At 47.4% G+C, this 23623-nt stretch overlaps 1 protein-coding gene across 7 annotated transcripts in view; it reads left to right on the forward strand.

Moving 5' to 3' along the window:
* The window catches only part of RGS3 (regulator of G protein signaling 3), a 135110-nt gene that overhangs the window by 72223 nt on the left and 39264 nt on the right, over window positions 1-23623 (forward strand). For 4 of the 7 annotated variants that reach the window (XM_031450240.2, XM_064490434.1, XM_031450242.2 and 1 more), the window contains 2 exons: window positions 121-164; window positions 5641-5763. In XM_031450240.2, the coding sequence (XP_031306100.2) occupies window positions 121-164; window positions 5641-5763 (167 nt within the window). Of the gene's footprint in view, window positions 1-120; window positions 165-5640; window positions 5764-10156; window positions 13285-23623 lie in introns of those variants that run through there. The other 3 variants (XM_010997393.3, XM_031450247.2, XM_064490435.1) reach the window with 2 other exon arrangements.

Raw genomic sequence — 23623 nt, forward strand, 5'->3', positions numbered from 1 at the left:
TCCCCTTTTTACAGGAAGTACCACACACAGCCCTCTGGGTGAGACAGCTGGCTGTGCTCAGGTGAACTACTGAGACTGTAGCTAATTCTAATACAAGTCTTACTTTTTGTTCCCTCAAAGGTTCCTCAGAAGACCTGAAATTCTGTGTGCTGTATCTAGCAGAGGTGAGTGAGTCCTTCCCTCTGAATCTGAGGAGAGAGATCTGTGTCCTGGTGCTCGAAGGAAGATGCTGGGCCGGATTCTAGTCCAGGGTTCTGAGGCTGATTCCACACCAACTCCGGCAGTGGTCCCGGGCAGGTCCAGAATGGCAGTGTCCTGCTCTGTGGCCTGGGAACATCAGTCCCTGCCGCTGTGTCCCTTACCTCTGCGTAGAAGAGCAGTGGACGTGAAAGTGCTTAAAGAGGATGGAAGGACACTGTGGTCTCCTGTGCAGGACTTCCTGGTCTCCAGCACCTGCAAGGGTCACAGTGAGGGTGTGGCCTGACAGCTGGGCATCTTCCTAGCCGTTTGATAGTCCCTCCCCTGGAGCGTGCCCTGATCCTGTGCCCGCCTCTCTCCTCCTCTCTTTCCAGGAGGTACCACCTACAATCCCTCCTACAGGGCCTTGTCAGTATTTCCAAAGGCCTGAAGGTGATGATACCTTTCCCTGGGCCACGTAATGCAGGCAGGGGAAAACATTTCATGTCTGTGTTTTGGGCTGGAATGATCCCCACTCAGTGTGATTGATACTCTTCAATCCTCAGACTGGTTATCTCAGTCTGATCAGAAGCTCAGATGGGTGGTGCTGTACCTTTGCTGAGCAAAAAGGGGCAAATGGCTTATTGCTTGATATGGCTTGGGAGATAAAATATCATAACCAGGGGTTTAATCAAAGAGGGACTTGGTGATGAAGAAGTTGAGAGCCACTGTGCGGTATGAAGTTTTTCAATTTCCAGCAAATTTTCGAATCCCAACCTTGTATCTCTTCTATGAGTCTGCCACCTATTCCAAGCAGGGATTTTTTAGACCCATTCCTTCCCTCTGCTTCTGTTGTCTGTCTTACTCAATGACAGTCCTGGGAAACTGCCTATCTTGTGGGACAGTCTACACTGGCCACGCTTTGTGGATGAGGCCTGGTCTACACTGGCTGGCCAAGAGGAGTATACCCTTTTGAGAAGGAATTTGTATGTCACTTGTGATTGAAAAATCATTCCTTCAGTTCCTGGCCAAGATGAGAGGTATAGGCCTTCAGGGTGAAGAGACCCCTGAGAAGAAGACAGAGCTGGTGAGAAGTTAGCTTCAGGGACAGCAGGAAGTTCCAAATGGTAGTGGATATTGTCGGAGCTGAGCTGGGGACCCTGGCAACCTAGAATGGCGACATGAGGTCCAAGAAGGCCTTGATGTCTTCCCCTGTGTCAGCATATCCCCATCGGGCACAGGAAGTAGCTGGTGGAGACACTTCAGGATTAGCATGTTTTCAGTTGCACGGAGCCGAGGGAGAGTGCTGCTTAAGAGAAGCTGTGAGGCAGGCTGGGAAGAGCAAGAGTATTTGCCCCTACAGCCTCATCTGGATTCCACTTCTCTCCAGCAGGGCCTGAAACGAAGCTCCAGATTCTTTACTGCCAAGAGAGCCTCCCGCCAGGCTGGGGTTGTTTTTTTCCCAGAGAAAAGCACTTCTTCTCATTGGTTTCCAGGGAGCTATGACCTACTAGCCCTCCAAAGATTGATGAAGGGAGATTGATCTGGGGCCTTTTATTTCAGTAAAGTGTCAGGTGATCTGACCCCGAGGGGCTGGGGGATTGAAGCTCACAGGCAGCCAGAAGCCTCTCTTTTCTCTTAATGGGCTGCTCTTTGGGAGAGGCATGTCTGTAACAACAGGGAAGACAAGAGCCTGCTTGCTCTGTGGCCTGGAACAGGCTTGACACAGTGGTTTTGGATCCCATGGAGAACCCTGAACTCATGTCTTAGTTGGAAGTTCATCCAGAGAAGAAACTGGGGCAGGAGAGTCAGGACTTGGGGATGGTTTTCCACTCTGCACTGAGAAAGCCCCAACTGCCTGGTGGCAGCAGCTATGATTGTTCCCCAGCGTCAGGTCCTGCTTACTTATTAAGTGAGTGGAATTGTCCTGAGTGGTCCTTGGCCCTAGACAGACGTCCCCTAGCCCCTACAAATCCATGGGACAGATTCAGCCCACAGCTGGCTCTACTGGGACAAAGGGCACATGGGTCAGGGACCAGTCCCTAACTAAAAATCTGATCCTCGCTACATTAAGAGTCTGTGCTTTGGGGTTAAGAAGACCTCAGTTTGAGTCTTAGCTCTGCCATTTCCGAACTCAGTGATCTGAGCAAGTCACCTACTCATCTCTCAAATAAGGCTGATGAAGCCTACCTTGTAGGGTGGTTGTAGTGATTAAATGAGATTCAATAAGATACTGTGTTCAAGGCACTTGGCACAGAGCCTGCCACACAGAGTACTCAATAAATGGTGGCTATTATTATTGTCAGCTTCATAACAGGGGGAGAGCTTTCATATTCATTTACTCTCCATTAGAGACATCACCAATGATTTATTGATCTTTAAAATGAAAGCTAAGAGGAACATCTCACATTCTTTGTAATGTACATATACTGTAATATAAATGTGGCAAGATCTCATGCTCTGGAGGAGGCAGAAGACAGGCACTGAATCCCTCCTCTACTGAGACCTCCAGGGACTGCTGACTTGACCTCTCTGAGCCTTAGATTTCTCATCTGAAAAATGGAAACATCTGTGTTTTCCCTTCCTCCCTATGTCATAGGGTCATCGGGAGAATTGAATTAAATGAGAGAACATTTGTCACAGCAAGTGAACAAATCTAAATTGTAGTAGAAGAAGTTTTAATCTTTATAAAGATGATATGAATTCAGGAACGAGGAAGTTGAAACAAAGTGGGGGTTTTAAAGAAGCCAAGAGGAGCTGGGTTTCTCATTGGATTTGGGGATGCTCATGTTTGAATGCAGAGGTCTGGTCCCAGTGCTGTCGCATCTGGAGAGCTCTGTGCTTAGCTAACCACCCTGCAGTCAGGAGGCCCAGCCTCTGAGTGAGTTACGTGAGGACTGGCTTCAGAGCAGCATACAGCCTTGACCCTGGAGCCGGACATTTGAGGGCACAGTGTGCATCAGTGTTGAAACTGATGAGTCGGATCACACAGTGGACCATGAAAGACAGTTCACATGCAGGGGTAGCCAGGCAGGCAGCAGGGGCCCCCGATTTAGACAGATTTAGGCAGATGGGATTCCAGCTCCCTGGAGGGAGCTGGCTCCATGCTCGCTCTCTTGGCCAGACCAGCCTCCAAAACTCCAGGCAACACTTAGAGAGGAGCCTTGGGAACAAGGTCCTCCCCCAAATGTGTGCCTATCTAAGACAGCCAGCCCCAGCCCCCTCCCCCCACCTAGGCCTGGGTTTAGGTCCTTGGAGCCTCAGATGCCTTCTTGAGATCATGGATGGGAAAGTCTTTTTTAAAATTGATCATTAGATATAAGGAATTATTATTAAGGCAGAATTCCTGCTTCAGAATAGAAAGAGAGAAGGAAGTTGGGGCTCACGGAGATTAAAGGAGTTACTGAAGCCCAAAACAGCCAGGTATAGGCAGGCCTGGGAGTCCTGGACCAGGGCCAGCTTTGTGGAGTGATGACCTTTTCAAGTGGGAAGGGACCACAGTACCCACCCCAACCCTCCCCTTGCAGGGGGAACATGAGCCAGGGAGCAGAGGGCCTCTGGTAAGCTCCTGTGCCACCTGGCTTCTCCCTGGGGGATCTTGGGGTCTTTGCTGGGCGTGTCCTTCCCCTGATGAGGGCTGGGGGTTCTGGGAAGTGGAGGGACTCTGTTATTAAGTGCTAGGATTGCCTCACCACATCCACTCAGTTCCCTGAAGCCAAGAGGTGGGGCTTTCTTTCCTCTCTCCTCTGATGCTTTTAGGAAGATCAGCTTCTGAACACTTTTGGGCCAGAGCAGAGTGGTTGGCACCCTGGGAATACTTAGCTTGGGAGGTGGCCCTGCCCTGAAGGGTGGTGTCCCTGAGGGTGGGGTTGGATGGCAGGGTAGCAAATATCCCCAAATGCTGTTAGATGATACTGATAACCACCCCAGCTCAGAGTCTTTGCATTTGCTGTTCCTTTTGCCTGGAACAGTTTCTCCCTAGCACTTGCCTTGCTGGCTCCTCATCGTTCAGACTTTGCTTGAGTGCTGCCACTTCAGAAAGGCCTTCTCCATCTATCAGGCTCAGCTAGGACCCCTCTCCCTTTTGGCCTTTTCACAATTTGTAATTCCATTGTTTGCTTATTGGTTTCCTGTCTCTGCCCCCAACCTGAGGGCAAGAACTCAGGCTTTCTTATTTCTCTCTTGACCCCCTGGCACAGTCCCTGACACAAAACAGGTGCACAATAAATATTTCTTAAACAAATGAAGTGCTGAGTAGAACAACAATAGCTGCTGTTTGGTGAGGTCTAAGTTACTGTTTGCTCTCCCAGGAGCGCTGAGAGGTGGTGTCATTGTCATTCCCATTTCACAGACTTCCGTGAGGTCGACAGCTAGGAAGTGGCAAAGCTGGGATTCAAACCAGGCCTATCCAACTGCAAAACAAGGAAGGACTGTGTAGAAACACTGTCTTTTTCTCTGTTCCAAGCCATCCAGCTCACGCTCTTAGCTCCCTGGATGAGTTCATCTAATCGCAGCCCAGTGGGGTTATAATCAAATTCCAGCGGAGACAGAAAGAGCTTGCCATCCCTGTTCAGAGCATCCTGGAGTGGATGATAACGCTGGGCGTGCTGTACCGCCCCTCCCCGCCCCCAGCATGGCCGACTCCCTGGGTCCCGGCAGCTCCCTGTGCCAAAGCTGGCCTGGATTTGACCTTGTCCCGGAAGTCCCTCCAGGGAGCCAGAGCTTACTGAGGCCGTTACTTGCCAAGCGTTATGCTAGGCCCAGATGAAAAAGGCTTGCTTTCCTAGAAGGAGTTTCTATCTGGTTGGGGAGACAAGACTGCAGCACTTAACAAGGTTAACTAGCAAAGCGAGATTTAAATGACAGCAGTGCCAGGGACTTATGCTCAAGTGAGCTGAACAGTCGTTGATCAGATCCAGCTCATGTGTCAGGCAGTAGTGGGGCTATGGAAGGCCACACGACTCTGCTCGCCAAAGACTTTCCAAAGGGACCGAGATGCTGTGTGGCCTTGTGATCAGATGAGTGTGCTGAGGTCGGGGAGGGGGATTCTGTGAGCCCAGGGAGGGGTCCTGGCTCCACAGAGCATCAGCGGGGCGGAGACCTTGGCCCTCTGGGTTCCCCACGTGCTCCCCCAGCTGCTGCCTTGTGCTGCCTGTCCCCGGGGTGATCTCACCGGTGCTGCCTGCGGCTCTCCACAGGACTCCACTGTGTTGGGAACCACGGCCTCCCTCCCTTCCCCCAACCTATGGGCACATGGCTCGCCAGCTGGCCCCCGAACAGCTTCCCTGCTCCTCTGGCTGCCTCGATGTCACCAGGGATTAGTGTGCATTTGAGGCTTTTAGCAGTCACTCCCCTCCCTGCTGCAGCCTCACCCTCTGGAGCCCAGGATGGGCTTGGGCCTGGGAGCCCCCTGAACCAGGGAGCAGCCCTGACTATCCCTCTCTCCGTTTTCCCTGACGTCAGAAGGCAGAGTGCTTATTCACTTTGGAAGCGCACTCGCAGGAGCAGAAGAAGAGAGTGTGCTGGTGCCTGTCAGAAAACATCGCGAAGCAGCAACAGCTGGCAGCTTCGTCCCCGGAGAGCAAGGTAAGGACCTCTCCAGTGGCCGCAGCGCTGGCTGCCTGGCTTCCCCTAGGCCAGCCTGGGCCCTCAAGCCTCTGAGCTTGGGACCAGCCCTAGCTTAGAACTTGGATCTGGACAACAAGCGCTTGGCTCTCCCCCTTGGCCAGTCACCAGGTCTACTGAGCGAGTTTGATGGTGCTCGGGTAGAGCGACAGAGCCAAATTGAGTATGACCCATCAATTCTCAGCTCTGTTCTCTGGTTTGCCGATGGCAAGGTCTAATTCGGGCCAGCCTCCCTGCTGCTGCCTGGCACGCGGTCCCCTTCTGCCATTGGGTAGGTCGTGCCCAGGGGCAGCACACTGGTGTTTAACACCGGCCTGGGGCAGACCATAATTGGGAAGGGATGTTTGCAGCAGAAGCTGTGTTGTTTCGATGCAGGCTGTGACCAAGTGGAGTTTGCTGGGAACTGGGGCCCTGCCAGCTGGACATCAGGGAAGATTAGAAGCTGTTCTGGGGCAGGCGCCCCTCAGCTGGTCCCGTGCCTGTGGAGCGGCATGGGATGGAGCTAGACCACAGCCTTTCCCTTTGTCCCCAGATGCCAGCACGAGGCACAGTTGTATTGCCCCACTTGTGAGTCACTCAGATCTGTTCTCTTGCTAAACGTGTTGGCCATTTGGGGATTTGGTCTGGTTGCAAAAGAAGCTGAGGTGGTTGGCCGGCTGGAATCAGGGAGAAGAGGATAAAGGAAAGTGAGCAGCATCTGGTAAACTCATAGGCCTCATGCTTCTTCCTGCTACGTTCAGGCCTGCCCTGCACGCAGTGCGTCCGTGTGCCCAACACGGCCATGGGAGCAGGCCTGCTGAGGGCCGGAGGTGGGGAGGAGGTGGCTGGGCAACCTCTTCTGGAGAGGCAGTGTTGGACAGCAGGTGCTAAAATAGTAAGTGTTGAGAATTATATAATCTCAGCTTCGACAGCTATCTTGTTTTACACTTGCCTGGGGCAAGAATAACTCTGATGAGGGAGGGCAGCGGGAACAGCATGGACTTCCAAGTCACACGCTGCTGCTGGCTGGCAGGTGACCTTGGGCAAGTCACTATACCACTCTGTGTTTGGGTCACGATAGTTTCTCTCCCAAAGAGTTGTTATGTGGATTAAATGAGACGGGGCATACAGTTCATAGCACAGTGCCTGGTATTCAGTAGGTGCTCAGTAAACCATGGCTGAGGAGTACACTGCCCCCACCTCCACACAGCTGCTCTTGCTACACTAGCTGGTTCCCACCTCAGCTGCTTCTGCTGTCAGAGACCTGGGCCAAGGCTGTCGGCTGTCTGGCCCCCTTGATCCTGCGTTGGTCACAGTCAGAAACCAGGCCACTCCGTTCTCACTGGGGCGGCCCCTGGGATGTTGCGTGCTTACACTTGTGTCCCTTAGCTTTCTTGTGTTTGGGGCTTAGCTCCTCCTGGCTTGGGGAAAAGAATTCTTTCTGCCTCAACTTCAGAGTTTGCTGGCTCTGGAGTGCATTGGCAATGACCTTCTCAATGCCTTGGGGAGTCTCTCCGTCTTTTGTTGGAGGGGGACATTTTGAGTGACTGAAGGTAGGCTGGCTTTCTGAGGCAGACCCCACGTGGCTGGGGGTTGGCTGACTGAACCTGGAATGGCCTGAGGGCTTGGGGCCTGGCTTCAGGGCCATACCAAGATACATGGGCTTCCTGGGCAGGCAACAGCTGGACGCCTCTTCAAATCGACTCTTTAAACGTGTGCTTCATGGAGAAGCTCTGCTGGGTGGGAGGAGGGAAAAGAAGGGCCTGACTGCTGGGACAGCCTCAGGACGCCCCCTCAGCTGAGAACGGCGCCCGGCCCAGCCTCGCACACCCCACTTGGCATACCCTCCTTGGAAGGCAGTGAGTAACCATCTTCCATCAGGCAGGCCCCTTGGGGATCTCATTGCCCAACCTTCCCCCTGCCCTACTCCCACCGTACACACTTGAAGATTCGTAGCAACTCATGCCTTCTAGTGGCTTGCAGAATGCTTCCTGAGAGAAGTTCTGGTAAATATGATTTTCTCCAGCCCCATGTGGTTCCAGGAGTGCTTCAGCAACTTTAACCACTGGGCCCAGGTGGCTGCCCAGCCGGCACACATCGCCACCTGAGCTCAGCAACATCAGGTCCCGGCTGCCTTGGAGGTGACCGTGAACCTTCTTGCCAAAGGCTGGGCAATGAGTGGCCTTTTTACTAGTCCTGCTGTCCTCCGGGGCAGAGAGAAGAGGGAAGGCCAAGCAGAGCTTGGACACCAGCTTCTTGCTTCTCAGGCAAAAGAATTCTGCTTGATCAGTCTGTTCTGAGTCCTGACTGAGTAGCATGCCTTTTTTTTTTTTTAACACCTTTTCTTTATTCTCTCTGAGACTGCTCCGCCTTCTGCTGCAGAATGGAAACTGCTGCCTAAGCCCCTCCCTGTCTCCCCAACTCCACGGGGAAAGAGGGCTTTACACGGCAGCTCCCCAAACTCCCATGCTGCCCCTTCTCAACCCTGTTCCTTTCAACAGTGTTTGCTGTTGAAATCCCCCTTGGAATGTGGGATTCTTCAAGCATCTCAAGGAATGCAAAATTCTTCCCAGATTTGCAAATCATAATAAATGTGATATGCCCTGAACACGAAAGCCTTCTGGGGAAGGACGGAGGGAATTGGAGGAAGATGGATTCAAAGACCAATAGAGGCAGGCGTGCCACCACCTGCTGTGAGACCTTTGGCAACCACTTCCCGCCGTGGCCTCAGTGGTTCCATCTGTGCATTGGGCAGGTGGCTCTGCCCCACTCTTCAAGCCTGGTGATTATCCTGAAAGCTGAGGACCTGGAGTTGTCCAGTCTCCATTAGGGAACTATATACCCTGAAGATTTCTGCATAATTTGATTGTCTGTGAAATGTGCTGCCTTTAGGGGCCAGGTCTGCCCCCCTCTTGGTGGTGGGGAGGGGTAGGCAGAGGCTTTCTGTACTGGGTCTGAGGTAGGTTGCAGTGTGGGGGTCCCGGCTGGGGCAAGGTGGACAGCAGCAGGCTGCATCCCTTCTCTGGGCTCCACCATCTTTCTCCGGCTCACTCTTAGCTGGCCGTGGCAGGTGGGAGGCTGCTGCAGGTGGAATAAGTGGCCGCTTCCTCTTTTCTCCCAGCTTCCTTCTTCATGATCACCACCCTTTCTTCCTCATCAGCACTCTGCCCACTTCCTTGCTGCATCATTTATCCCTGGAGGGAACCTACCTGTCTCCTTTCACCTGGGGCAACTTCTACTAAACTCCCTGCCGTGGGGAATGCTGCCATGCTGCTGATCTAGAATAACTCGCAGGTCTGGAATAACTGCTTGTGGCTGTTCAAGTTCAAAGCTAGTAAGGAGAGACACATACATATTATGTTGGTTATTCAATCAAATATAAAAATAAATGCCTGCTCTGTGCCAGTTACTAGTTTAGGTCCTTTAGGGTCATAAAAATGAGTGAGACCTGGTCCCTGTCCTTATGAAATTCTCCGTTAATTGGACAGAGGTGACAAGGGTACCAGAGTGGCAATCCAAGTGTTACAGGCCATGCCTGATGGGTCCTAAGAGTGGTCCAGGGGTCGGGGGGTGGTCTTCGCTGCACATTTATCCACATAGTGAACCTCCACTGAGCCCCCATCACATGCACAGTGCTGGCCTGGACAGTGGGACACCTCTGAGAAAATCAGGTTTTCGATCGAGCCGTCAGGGCGAGAGGGGGTGCAGTGTAGCATGTTCTGGCTCCGTCCTTCCTCAGGGTGCACCCTGCTCAGCGGTGGGAATGTGTGGATGGATCTGAAAACATGGTCCAGTGGTGGAAACAGATATGCCAAAAGATCTTTCAAAAAAAACATAGTGAGTGATATGGGAGGTCTAAACTCTTACTGCTCTGTGACTTCAGGCAAGGCACCCAAACCTCTCTGAGACTCAGATTTTTCATTAGTAAAGTGGATGGACTAGGAAGGTTCTCCTGAGGAATAAACTCATGCAATGTGTTTAGCAAAGTGGTGCACAAGAAGAGCTCTGAATTATTATTATTAAAGTTATGTCTACATAGAAAGAGTCACCTAGTGGCCTTGTTTATTGAAGCAGAATGCTGTTGCTTTGAGCACATGTGACGACTGCTCTGTGTCACTCCTGGTAGCCACCTGCTGTATTCCAGGGACCAGGCAGGGAAACAGGCCTCCTGGGTCAGCTTTGGCTGTAAGACTTCTCCCAGGTGTGACACCAAGATGTGGGTTACCTTGTCATCTCCATGGGGCAGCCAGAGACAGGGCCCTGGAGTTGCCATGTCTGTCTGAGCACCTTAGAAAGGAGCAGGGACAGTCCTGGAGTCAGGCAGCCTTGGCCTGAGTCGACAGCGAGCTAATTCCAGTTCTGTCTGGTTCCACAGAAACTCCACCCTTATGGCTCTCTCCAGCAGGAGATGGGGCCGGCCAACTCAACCAATGCTACCCAGGATAGAAGCTTTACCTCATCAGGACAGACTCTGATTGGCTGAGCAAACCCAAGGGCGGGACTCTGCTTCTGGCAACTTAACCCTTTCTTGGGCATCCCCTACCACACAGTAACCTCACCTCAACTGGACCCAAAACGGAGGACCAAGATGGTGGGCCTAGGGCCATCTGAAGGGAGTGGCCCCATGGGTGTGTGTGGATTGGCATCGGAAGGACCACAGTGGTGTGAGAGGCCCTGTGGGCAGAGGCAGACTGGCATCAGAAAGTCCCAAATGGAGAAGACCCAGAAGCTTATTCCCTACAAAGAAGAAGGAGGTGAAATAGCATCTGAGCTTCCAGTGGTTCCAGCCCCCGCCTTGGGGGCAGCAGGAGAGGCTGGGAGAGGTCAGCCCTGATGGAGAACCGTGCCAAGATCTGCTGCTGCCAGAAGATATCTCCACCCATTCCCTCACTTTTTCATCTGAACTCATGCATTCATTCCTTCATTCACTGGATATTTTGAGGGCATCAACTTTATGCCAGGCTCTGTGCTAGGAGCTGGAGATTCTGTGGAGAATGAGAAGGACGTGGTCTCTGCTCTTATCAAGATTTCAGTCCGAGTAGGGGAGTGAGCATTAAATACACACCAACACATGCACACGCGCATGCGCGCGCGCACACACACACTTGCGCACGTGTGATTACCAACTATGACAATCTACTAAGGAAAAGGGAAGATTCCTTTAAGAGAGAATATTATTTGGATTGCTATGTGTGGGGGTGGGGGAGGGGAGGGGAAAAAACATGACTTTTAAGCCGAGACCAGAAAGGAGTTAGCCAGTCAAGGACTTTGGAAAGAGTGTTCCAGGCTGATGGAACAGCCTGTGAAGAGTACAGCAAGGAGCTTGGCATGCTGGAGGCCAGACCAGTGGAGCTGGAGCTTAGAGAGGAGGAAGGCCAGGTGGGTGGGGGCCAGGTCCTCCAGGGCTTGGTGGTTAATGTTTTATTGATCTCATTCTAGATTCAGTGGGAAGCTATTGAAGGCTTTTGAGAAAGGGAGTGGCAGAATCTCAGGAACAGTTCTAGAAGATGGGCACGCTCAGGGAGGTGCCCAAGTGGGTGTGAGGAGATCAGTTTGTTGGGGGGGTTCCTTCAGTCTTCCCGGTGAGGGATGATGGTTGCTCATCCTGTTTGGTGGCTGGGAGGTGGGTATGTGAATGCCCAGACCCTGGGATAGGGGAGGCTCTGGGATGAGAAGAGAATTCCCTGTCCCTCCACCCTCCTGGCCCTCATCCTCCACTGTGTCTCACTCCTTCAGTGGATGCAAGTAAGGATGGGGCCTTCCTCACAGAGCCTCCTCCTTGCTCGGTCTGGGCAGGGACCAGTGCTGACTTCCAGGAATGTCCCTGGGGGTTGGAAGCAGTGGGTGCTTTGCCTGGCCAAGGTGGTCGAGTTCACAGCACCCTAGCCTCAGCAAGGGCAGCCTATGCTGTCCCTCCATCCTGTGCTGAATGGTCTGATAGGAAGCTGGAACACAGCCCCCTGGAAACTGACTGGGTGTGCTTTCTGTAGAGCTCCTGAGGTCAGGGACTGGGGCTAAGTGTGGCTTAGCAACTCTAAAGGAGACTGACCTACCAGAAGGCTGAAGACAAACCTACCATGGGACAGCAATTAGAGCTCGGCCTGCTCACTGCCTGCAGCACCTCCTGCTGGAGCCCAGGGTTGGGCAGCTTTCACACCCTGTTCTAACTGCCCAGATCATAGCTCACACACAAAGGGTATGTGTAGGATCAGGGTCACTTGCAGAGAAAGGGTCAAGAGAGGTGGAGAGATGGCTCAGGTCAGAGAAGCCTCTGGGCCTTGGACACTCTCTGCAATGTGTCCTGTTAAGACCTTCTCAGTACCTTTAGAGGGAATTTTGTGCCTTGGTGAATTTGCTCAGCTGCTGTGGCCACTTGAACCCCAAGAAGGGTGGCCCAGAAGAGAATTCGTCCCTTACCTCCTGCTTATCCTCCCTCCTCCTAACCTGGGAAAGATCAGACGTGTCGTACCAACAATCCGACAGGGGATGGGATGCATCTGCCCGTGACCAGGACAATGGCCTGCCCAGCAGGGGGCTACACTGGGCCTGAAGTGGGACAAGTGATCCACAGTGTCCACCAGCCAAGACGCAGCCTGCAGGGTTAATTGTGAGAGGCTGAGAAGCTGGGTCTGCCCAGACAGCAAGCTGCACTGTCATTTCATTTGATTCCCGTACCAAATGACATTAAGGGGATTATGAGGCACAAGAGACTCGCCTGTCTGGGAAGGCAGCAAGCTTTTCTCTCCAGGACCTGGGGACCTACCTCTGTCCACCAGACAGGTGCAGAGGACGGGAACTCCGGTCACGGGGAAACGGAGACTCTGAATACAGCAATTAGCCCAGGGGACACGGCTTTCCTCACGTGAAGGCCTTAGATCTGGCCGGCTGCTGTGTAGCGGACGTCAGCTCCTGGAGCGCCCTGGGCCCATCTTCCTGGTGACTGTGGTGAGCCACAGCACCATTGCTGCTGTGCCTCGCAAATTGATGAAACAATTAATTTGGCTCCAGGGGCTCGAGAAGATGAAATATGACCGCGTGGCCACTGCTCTTTAGCATCCCAGTCCATCCCGGCCGTCCAGGATGATGAACAAGCCATCGAAATCCCGTTTGAGAGTCATAATCACGGGAAACACGGCTGAGCCCCTCCCTCCACATAAATCACCTAAGAAGCTCACACAATGGTCTCTTTCCTGATGGGCCAATTGTCTTGGTGTGGTGTCTCCGGGCCTACAGAGCTGGGAGCATGGGAGCACAACCATTTATTGTTGAAAAGGCCATCTGTGCGATTTGAATACAAAGTGATTCTTTAAGTTCCCCGCTTGTCCTTTGATCCCATTTTCTTGTTTTCTTATTGTCTCGGGCTCTGGGTCTGTTGAAACTCCTGGTCTCTCCTGTAAGCCGTCACGCCCGGGTCTCTGATGGCCTAGGTCCTTTGGCCCTTTGGGAGTTGGGACCTGTTGGAAATAATGATGACTTTTTAAAATGTATGTCTTGTTTTTTTCAGTCTTTAGTTTAAATTCGTTTTCCTAAATTCTGCCACCAAAGTTCTGCATTTCTCATACACTGCATTAAGAAGGCTCTGTAAATTGAAGGTGCAAGCAATTTCACAATGTGGGAGGGCTCCCCACAGTGAGAGCCTGGGCTTCAGAGATGGCACCTGGGATCCCCAGGCATTATCTCCCCTAGGCCTCCCAGCAGCCTTGTTTTATGGATGAAAGGGACTAAGACTCAGAGAAGTTAAGTGATTTATCCAAGGTCACACAGCTGGTAAAAGGCTGAGCCAGTCCTCAAGCCAAGGCCTTTCACCCTAATCCATTGCTCTTTCCAGATGCAAAGGTTTGCCTTTTAGGGGTAAAAGTAAGAGAAATCAATCATCGCCTCCAGGAAGAGCCAGGAGGAAGATATCCCACATGTAGAGGTTGTGGCCCTTTAAGCTCTAGAGGGGATGTTTTGGGACAAATGAAATGAGACACCTTATTTACACAGTGGAGAATAAACTTTGAGTTCATATGGCCCAGAGATGGCCCAGGCTGAAAAGATGAATAGCTTCCCACAAGATTTGGACAGTCTGCTGTGAAAGACGAGGTGGAACTCCTGGAGATAGGCTCTCAGCAGCACTGGGACAGGTGGGTTACCCCTTCCCATTTTGAGTCTGGCATTCAAGACAACCAGCCGCACAGTCATGGGGTACCTGGCCTCAGTGGAACGGTGGCTGAAGGCAGAATGGGATAGCTCAGAGTCAGGTCCAGGTGCACGGAGCATGAGGACTGCAGGAAGGAGGCCTTTAACCTCAGCCCTGCCGAGAGTGGGGAGAGTGCCTGCTCCAGCTTTTGGGCCTAGATTTTGCTAGTTGACTGGTTTTGAATCTCAACCCTAAGTAACTGGGCATCAAAAGAACTGGATTTCAGATATTCCCCAAAGAAGCAGACTCTTTTCCCTAAAAAGCACAACTGTTTTCCATTCTCTCTAGCTCTCCACCCTCCCCTCCTGCTGCCCGTCTGGCTGTGGAGAGATGCTTTCCTCCTGTCTTCCTCTTGATCTCAGCCATCTTGCTATCTTTTTCTAGCTGTTAAGGAAGATAGCATAGCCTTAACCTTTATCTTGTCTTGACCTTGTCTTTCTTCAAGCCTCTCTCTGAACAGAGCCACTATCCTCCAGATCATTCCAGATTCTTGGTGTTAGGACAGAATAATAATAGTAGGCAATTTATAAGTGAGCACTTAGACCGTCAGCCTGGCACCATGCCAAGCTCCTCACCTGTATTGTCTCTTTAATCCTCACTACAGCCTCATGAAGTTCATTGTCGCCATCACACATTTACTCTTATTATACCCAATTGATAGATAAGAACTGCTGAGTCTTACAGAAGTTAAGAAACTTGCCTGAGGTCACACAGCCAGTGGGTGGCTAGGATTGGGACCTGGGTGTCCCAGCTCTAGAGCACCGGCTTTTGATTGCTCTGCTCTACTGTTTTCCAGCAGTCACGAACCATCCAAGCCGGGAGGGACAGGGAGGCTGAGCAGTGACACTTCTGGCTTCAAGACCATCCTGGGAGGCCATGGTCCCAAGCCTGGTTCTCAAGGCTCTCCCCAATTCTCTGCTGTCCTGCTTCACACCCGCAGCCCGGCCGTGGTAGATTATTTCCCTTCTCTGAATTCCCTGTGCACGTTTGTGTTTAGGCTGTTTCTTCTGCCTGATGTTGCCTACCCTCCTCCATTGTTTCTGCCACATACAATCCTCAACCTTCAAGGCTCCTTGAGACACCTTCCTCAGGCTGCATCAGAAGTCACTGCTTCCCTCTCTGTGTCCCACAGAATTTTATTCATCTTTAGCACAATGTGTTAGGCAGATATGTCTCACCTGCAAGACCGTGAGCTCCTTGGGAGATGGTGGAGGTCATTATTTCTCATTCTGTTACTGCCTGGTCCTTAGTAGGTGCTCAGGAGATGTTGTATAATTAGATTGGGTCGTATGGTTCAAGCCTCTCAAGTTCTAGAATCTAGATGAGAAAACCGAGGCTCACAAAGGGGAAGTGACCTGGCCAGGGTCATGGGACAAAGTAGTGGCAGAGCCAAGTCTAAAACAGGTCTCCTGACTTTCTTGGCTCAGAGCTTTTTCCATTGCACCTCGGCTTTGTAAGACCAGAGCCTGGATCCCCACTTTATTTATTAAGCCATCTAATGTTACCAGGCTCACTTCAGCGTCATAGATGCCACCACACTCCACGCTGACTCCTGGGGATCTTCGGAGGGAAGGAGGACCGATCAGAGCTGCTCCTTTGGTTCTCTTCCCTGGGTTTGTGGCGCTCCCCTCTCACTGAGTCCCTTGCCCTCAGAGAAAACTAGAGAAGGATTCTGAATATCTTGGTTCAAATCCTAATTTTGCTAGTAACTCATTGTGTGACTTTGGGCAAATTACATCTCTGATCATTTGTTTCTTTTCCAAGAAAAATGAGAGAGTTGAATTTAGATGATTTCCAGGAGTTGTCTTCCAAGCCTCAAGACTCTAATAATAGGTTAAAAGAAAAAAAGTCAGACATTTTAGTCCTTACATTGAAACAAGAATGTATGTGTGTGAATATATGCAAATATTGTGCATGATTAATATTCATCATGTACTTGTGACAAATATGCATACTTATGGACCTTACACAGGAAGGGGTCCTCATCATAGACACTCAGCTGATAAGCACAATCCTGCCTCTTCCCACCCAAAGGTGCCTCCTTCCAGGCTCATCTCTGGGGAGGCAGCAAAAGGAGCTTTTGGACCCAGAATCTTCCCCTGTCCCCTCTTTTTTCTGCTCACTGGATTCTTATGTTCACTTTGTATATAATTATATACACATATGTTCTTTAATCCTTCCAACTACTGGTTGATGGCATAAGGCTAACTGTCAGTGGAAGTTGTGACAATCAATATGCTGTGCCTTTAGTTTCCAGTGTGGTCAGAAGTCTTCAGATTCTTCTCCAGAAGTTGACACTAACTTTTTCAATGCCTTTTTAATATATATCTTCTTTTGCTCAAACATGACTCAAGGTAGATGTTCTAAAACAGTGTCTTTTAAATGTTAGTAGTTTTCCATTTTGGTTAAATTCTATCACAATATAGTTTTTTGCTATTCCTCCTTGTGGAAGGACATTAAGGGTTAAGTAAATGAGCCTAGGAAGCTGACCACCATTTATATCACACTTTTCATTGGGGACATGCATTCTGAGACCCGTGGTCAACTCTCAGGTGAACTTTGGGAATACAACTCAACAAGCACCCAAAAGCAGAGAATATAATACTTATTTTATGAGTGACTAGAATTTTGATAGAATCACAGAATCTTTGAGTGTGGAATTGAAAAGCCTCCCCTCCCCCGCCACCGGCATCAATTGATTAACAAGCTGATTTGTAGACAGCAAGACCAAGAGAGGGGCAAGCACTTGGCCAGGGGCACATAGTTGGTGCTAGAGCTGGAACTAGGACCCACTCTCCACCTTTTAGGCCATCGCTCCTCTTCAGGGACTTCGAAGAGTCTGCCAGGTGGGGACAGGGAGGGGCACAGATTGTCTTAGAGACGCTCTTGTCATCTCATGCAGCTGTGTTGTCATTAGGAAAAGTAAGTCAGCACTTTGGGCTGTAATGGAAATAGTGAGCAATGGCTAATGGTGTGGGGAGAGATTGCCTGGTCGGCTGGTGAATCTATAAATTCCCAGTGCGTTCTTGCCGGAGCGGAATGAATGGGGCTGCTATGTTTTTACCTGGAGCTCTGAGCATGGCAGGGCTGGTGGAGACGCTCCCTGTTCTAAAAATAGGAGTGGGAACGGAGCTGAGGGGAAGAGGAGGGGGCTCCTTCGGGAGCTGGGTGGGGTGCCTCACCCCCTTCCTCTTCCTGCCAGGCCCTATGTGAGGAAGTGCCATCAATTCAGAGAACATAGATCTGGGAGGGTCCTGGAGCCACCAGCCCTCACACCCCCTCCTCACATTGAAGAGGAGGCCCTGGAGGGGAAGGGACTGGCCAGCTGTCCCTGTGCCCGGGGGGATGGTCCCAGATGGCAGGCTGTTTTCTTCCTGCTTTAAGCAGGGTGGCTGCAGGCTGGGTGAGTTTTTCTCTCCCTGACTTTGGGAGCGCACAGGGCCTGGGAACTCCTGGGGCCGGATGTGGTTGGGCTTCCTGAGTGTCGCCCGGCAGGCGAGGAGTCCCGGCTAGTCTGTCCCAAGCCCTGACCTCAGCCAGCTGGCCTTCCAGAGCCACGCCTTCCCTTTGCTGGTGTCCCCACCCTTGCTGACTTGTCCTTCTGTTGCCCCCTTGACTGTCTGTGGAGAGGGAGAACAAGGGCTTACACAGGACCGGCCGCAGGAGAGAGGACTTAAGGACTTGGGTCCTTTCTCTGCCCTCCCGCAAGGACGAGCAGAGGCAGCTAAGGTAGAGGCGGGGCCCTGGTTTTAGAGGTAGGCAGGCCAGGGTTCAAATCCCAGCTCTGCTTCTCACTAGCTGTGGCATTACTGGCACGTCCCCTAGCATCTGTCAAATGAGACAAGCACACCTATCTCACTGGGTTCCCGTGAGGATTAAGGGGAATGGTCTGTGCAAAGTGCCTGGCATGTAGTAAGTACAGTCGGCCCTTGGTATCTGCAGCCTCCACTTCCACACAGATTTAACCAACTGCAGATAGGGAAAAAAAAAAGGGTCCAGATAGTCCCAACAAGCAAAACTTGAATTTGCTGAGCTGGCAACTATTTCTGTAGCGTTTCCATTGTATTTATAACTATTTACATGACATTTACATTGTATTAGTATCCTAAGTAATCCAGAGATGATTTAAAGTATACTAGAGGACCTGTATAGTTTCTATGCAAATATTATGCCATTTTAAGTAAGGGACTTGAGCATCCCTGGATTTTGGTATCTGCAGGGGTTTTGGAACCATTCCCCCCACAGACATCCAGGGATGACTGTACTCAGTAATGGTAGCTGTCGTTGCTAGATCAAGTGAACACATGCTTGACTCTGCAACCTCGTTCCTTGGGGCCTCCACCCATGGGGTCATGGCAGGTGTGGTTTTTTTTTTTTTTTTAATGCAGTTGACTTTTATTGTGTTGTTACAAAAGAATTCATGTTTATTATGAAGAAAACATTTAATACAGTTGAACCAGGAAAAGGAAATGAAGTTCACCCTTAATCCCAACACTGTTAACATTTTGGGGTGTATCCTGTCACGCATTTGTTTATACACACATACATCTAGTTTGCAAATTGGGGTTACCGGTGCACACAATTTTCTAACTTGCTTTTTTCCGTTTAACAAGGTAGTGTATCTGTGTTTCCATGTCAATAAACGTTCTACAACATCAGTTTTAGTGCCTGCAAAATATTTCATTGTGTAGATGAAACAGGTTTCATAGTAAAAATCTCCAACAGGTCAACATTTAGGTTGTTTCTGATATTTCATTGTTACAAAAGCCAGAGATAAAAATTTTTGTAGCTATAGCCCCAGCATCCAATGTACATCTTTGACCCGCCACAAATATTTGTTGAATGCATGAAGGTTTTGTTAGAATAAATTCCAGGTGGTAGAATTTCCAGGCAAAAGAATATACATTTGTAGAAAAGGGTCTTGGTACCTATTGTCAAATGACTCTCCAGAATGATCTTACCAATTTAAAATCCCATTTAAGATTGACAGATTCTTCTTACTTTGACCCAGACTCCCCCTTTTTAGCATGGAAATTCCTAGGAAGCATCTCGGGCCTGAGCAAATTTTGACAGTCTGGATAAGAGACCATTTCCACACACACTCGCCAACACTGTACATTGTTACATTTTTTAGTAGGTTCAGTTCTTTGATTACTAGAGATATTGAATATTTATATGCCTTTTAGTTATTTATGTTACCTCTTTTGTGAGTATTCTGTTCACATATTTGCCCATTTTTCTATTGGGCTGTTTATGTTTTATTAATTCATAGGAGCTCTTTATATAATAAGGATATTTGTGTGTTAGCCTTTTATTTTTTTTAGTATTTTTTTTTAAACTACAGATGTTTCTGATTTATAGGTAGTCATATCTGTCAAAGTTGCTTTGGTAGCAGCTTTATTGAGATATTATTCATCTATCATACATTTTATCCATTCAAAGTGTACAACTCAGTGATTTTTTAGTACATTCACAGATTGTGCAACCATTGCAACAATCAATTTTAGGACATTTTCTTCATCTCCAAAAGAAACCATAGTCTTTAACTATCACCCACCAATTCCCCCATCTCCTCCAGCTCTAAGCAACCACCAATCCACTTTCTTTCTCTATAGATTTGCCTGTATTGGTCATTTTATATAAATGGAATTGTATAACATTAGGTCTTTTGTGATTGGCTTCCTTCATCTAGCATGATGCTTTAGAGGTTTATCCATGTTGTAGCATGTATCAGTACTTTATTCCTCTTTGTGGCTGAATAATAGTGCATTGTATGGATGTACCACATTTTATTTATCCAATCATCTGTTGATGAACATTTGGGTTGTTCCTACTTTGGGGCTGTTATGAATAATGCTGTCATAAGTGTTTGTATACAAGTGTTTGTGTGGACATATGTTTTCATTTCTTTTGAGTATATACAAATCCCTGAATCAAATGGTAACTCTGTGTTTAACTTTTTCAGGAACTACTAGACTCTTTTCCAAAGTAGCTTCATGATCTTACCTTCCCATCATCAGTGTACGAGGATTCCAGTTTCTCCACATCCTCTCTAACACTTGTTGTTTTCCAGTTTTAAAAATTATAGCCATCCCAGTGGGTGTGAAGTCATATCTCATTGTGGTTTTGATTTGTTTTTCTGATGACTAATATCATATATATAAAAGTTTAAAAGTATTTTTTGCCTTTAGTGTTGTGGTATCCACCTCGTATTCACTTCCCCCACACCTTGAACTTTATGGTTTTATTTTTCAATTCAGCGTGTTATTCTATCTGGAATTTACTTTGATATACAGTGTGAGGCAGAATGCTTTCCATTTTTTCCAAACAGCTGTTTGCTCCAATGCTTGCACATTATGTTAGGATTAGTACTCTTCCGTTCCTCTTTTTTTAAAATTGGTTTTTTTATCCTACTCTCACATATTTACTCTTTTAAGTGAAATTCAGTATAAATGTATCCAGTCTCTACCTCTTCTCTTTCTCTCCTCCAAAATCTCATTGAGATTTTCATTGTAATTATATTAAAAAATATACATCAAAAAGGGGAGTATTGAAGTCTATACAATATTGTCTTCCCATCGAGGAATAGGATTATGTCTCTTCATTTATGCAAATCTTCTTTTAAGATTCCTGAAGTAAAGTTTTGAAGAAAAATTGTGTTCATATAGATCTTGTGCATTTTTTGTTAAACTTACTTGAGAAAATCGAAAAATTTTTATTTATATTACAAATGGGAATATTTCTTTATTTGCTTTATATATTTTCTTTGATGATATACTTATACAAATAAATCCTCAACATTACTAAGCTGAATAAAATAAAGAAAGAAAGTCTCCCATTCCTCAAGCCCTTTCCCCATTGATAGCCACTACTGTAAGTTTGGTATGTTCCTCCAAATATTTTTCATACACATATGTAGACATATGCTATGTCTTACTTTACTACATAGTATCATATTATACAAAGTTTCTGTAACTCATTTTTAAAAACTTAATGTACCATATATATCTTTCACATCAGTCCTAATGTTCTCCCTCTTTCTTTTTAGTAGCCATTGGGCCATAATTTATTTAACTGCCCCCCTATTGATAAGCAATCAGGTCGCAACTGATTTTTTTTTTTTATTAAAAAATATTTTAAAATTTATTTTTATTTTTTTCCCTTTAACAGAGGCACTGGGGGTGAACATAGGACCTTGTGCATGCCGAGCACTCGCTCTGCCGCTAAGCTATACTCCTCACCACGTGTCTGATGTTTTGACATTGTGAGAAATGCTACAGTAAACATCCCATGAATGTTCTGTATGTTACATCTTGCTGCATTTTCTGTAGGATAGAGCATGACACACACCACCAAAGTGCTCTACAGATGCTTTCCTTCTGTTTAAACATAAAATCTGCCCAACACTGTTGCTACTATCCCCATTCTACAGATGAGAAAACAAAGGAACGGAGAGATTAAGTAGATATACAAGACAGTGAATGAGACTAGCTATTTCCCTACACCCTATCTAATGTGGGATGTTACTGCTCTTTTAATTCTTTCTTGGTGTCAGAGAGAAGAATTTATATTTTATTTTAGTTTACCATTATTTGGTTATTAGTAAGGTTGGACTTCTTTTTACATTTATCAGTCATTTATATTTCTTCCTCTTTGACTCATCAGTTCATACCATTTTCCCAGTTTTTTACCGTGGTATTTGTTTTATTTGTAATATTAGAATATTAACCATTTGCTTATTATATAGGCTATAAGTATTTTTTCCAGTTTATCAGCTGTCTCAATTTTATATATCTTTTATCATTTAGAAGTTAACATTTTTTAATGATCAAATATTTTTGTAGTAAAGTCTGTATTTTGAGGGTAGGGGGATATACCTTCTGAGGCCTTTTCCTCTTCAAGATTATAATGAATATTCTATATTTTTTTCAAGTACTTTTAACATTTTATGTTTTACATTCATATTTTTAACTCATCTGCACTTAATCTAGTGCCTGATGTCAGATGGAATTCTTATTTTTTTCCCCCCAAATAGTTGACCAGTTTTTCCAAACCTATTTTTTGAATCATTCTTCCTTTGCTCATTTATCATAGAGCAAATTTCCACACATTGATGGGTTGATTCTTGTTTCCCTGTGTTAATTTGTCTTTTCCTACATGAAACTGAGACTTAATCACTGTAGCGTCATAATATGTTTTAGAGGCATTAAACATCCCAAAGCTAACCTCCTATTATTCTTCTGCAAAATTTCCTCTGAAGTTATACACCCTAATTCTAGTGTGATGGTGACTTTCCCCTTACCTTTTTCACAAGCATATTTCAATATCAGGAGTGACACTAGATCTGTAATAGTGTGTCCTCACCTCCTGCAACCCATAATAAGCATGTCAACTGGCCTGTACTTCTCTTTGCTTTCCTTCATGACTCCTAGGTATCGCTGAAATCATCTCAAGTTTTAGTTTCTGATTATTACTATTTTTAAACATTAGTTCTATCATGCTTTAAGAATCATTTACTTAAAATTGCATTTAACTTGTCAATTATGTTATCCATAGTTAAGTATATAAATGTTTCTGCCTTCATTGCTTGCCAGTCTCTTGTGTCCCACAGCGTCTTATTCTTGACTTCTTTTTTCTTAAATTTAATTTTTAGTACTATTTTTGTTTTTGACTTCTTGATTTTGATTCATTTTGGTCTGGAGAGCTTTCTTGAGTAATTTTTTCAGAAAGGATCTGGGGTAGCATACTTCCTTGGTCTTTGTAAGTCTGAAAATATATGCCCTCATGTTTGAGTCATCCTTTGCCTGCGTAGAGAATTCTAGGCTAATAGTCCTTCTCCCTGGAAACCCGAAAAGTGCTCTGTTGTCCCAGCATTTGGTGCTGTAAGAAGCACGCTATTCACTTGAGTCTCTGAAGTTTTTTTTTTTTTAAACTCTTAAAAAATTGAAGTATAGTTAATTTACAATGTTGTATTAGTTTCTTGTGTACAGTCTAGTGAGTCTAAAGTTTCTTTATGGAAACAAGTAGGATTTCTCTTTCTAGTCTTTGGAATTTAGAGATTTCACCAGCTTATTTCAAGTTGTTTATTCTCTTTCGGTAATTTTTCCTGGTGCTAACTAGGTAAGCCCTTTCAGTCTGAATACCCAAGTCTTTCCTTAGTTCAGGGACATTTTCTATTAGGTTTTGGAATAATTTATCTTCAGTGTTTTAAAATTTCCTCTTTCTGGATTTCCTACTACAAATAATAATACCACCTCATATTTATCTAATGCACTTTCCTTCTGCTATAATATGTAATCTGCTCAGCACTATTGCTATTCTCCCCATTTTGTGGATGAAGAAACAAAGGAACAGAGAGGTTAAGTAGATTGTACAAGGTTTCACAGCTAGGTAGTGTAGGTCATGATCCAACCTCAGGCATTTGTCTCCAGAACCTGTGTTCTTAACTACTACACTATCCCTGTCTGTCACATCCAACCCCCAGACCTGACCTTGACCCTAACCTCAATACCCTTCAGTGAAAATTTGAGTGTTGACAGCTAGGGACTCTATAACCAGTGGGCGAAAACAGGGGATGCTAGAATGGTGGAGCTAAAACAGACTGGGAAACCAAGGACCAGAGAGGAACCACGATCATCAGAGGTTCCCCAGTGAATTTAG

Source organism: Camelus dromedarius, chromosome 10 (genome assembly GCF_036321535.1).
Source record: "Camelus dromedarius isolate mCamDro1 chromosome 10, mCamDro1.pat, whole genome shotgun sequence".
Classification (NCBI taxonomy): domain Eukaryota; kingdom Metazoa; phylum Chordata; class Mammalia; order Artiodactyla; family Camelidae; genus Camelus; species Camelus dromedarius.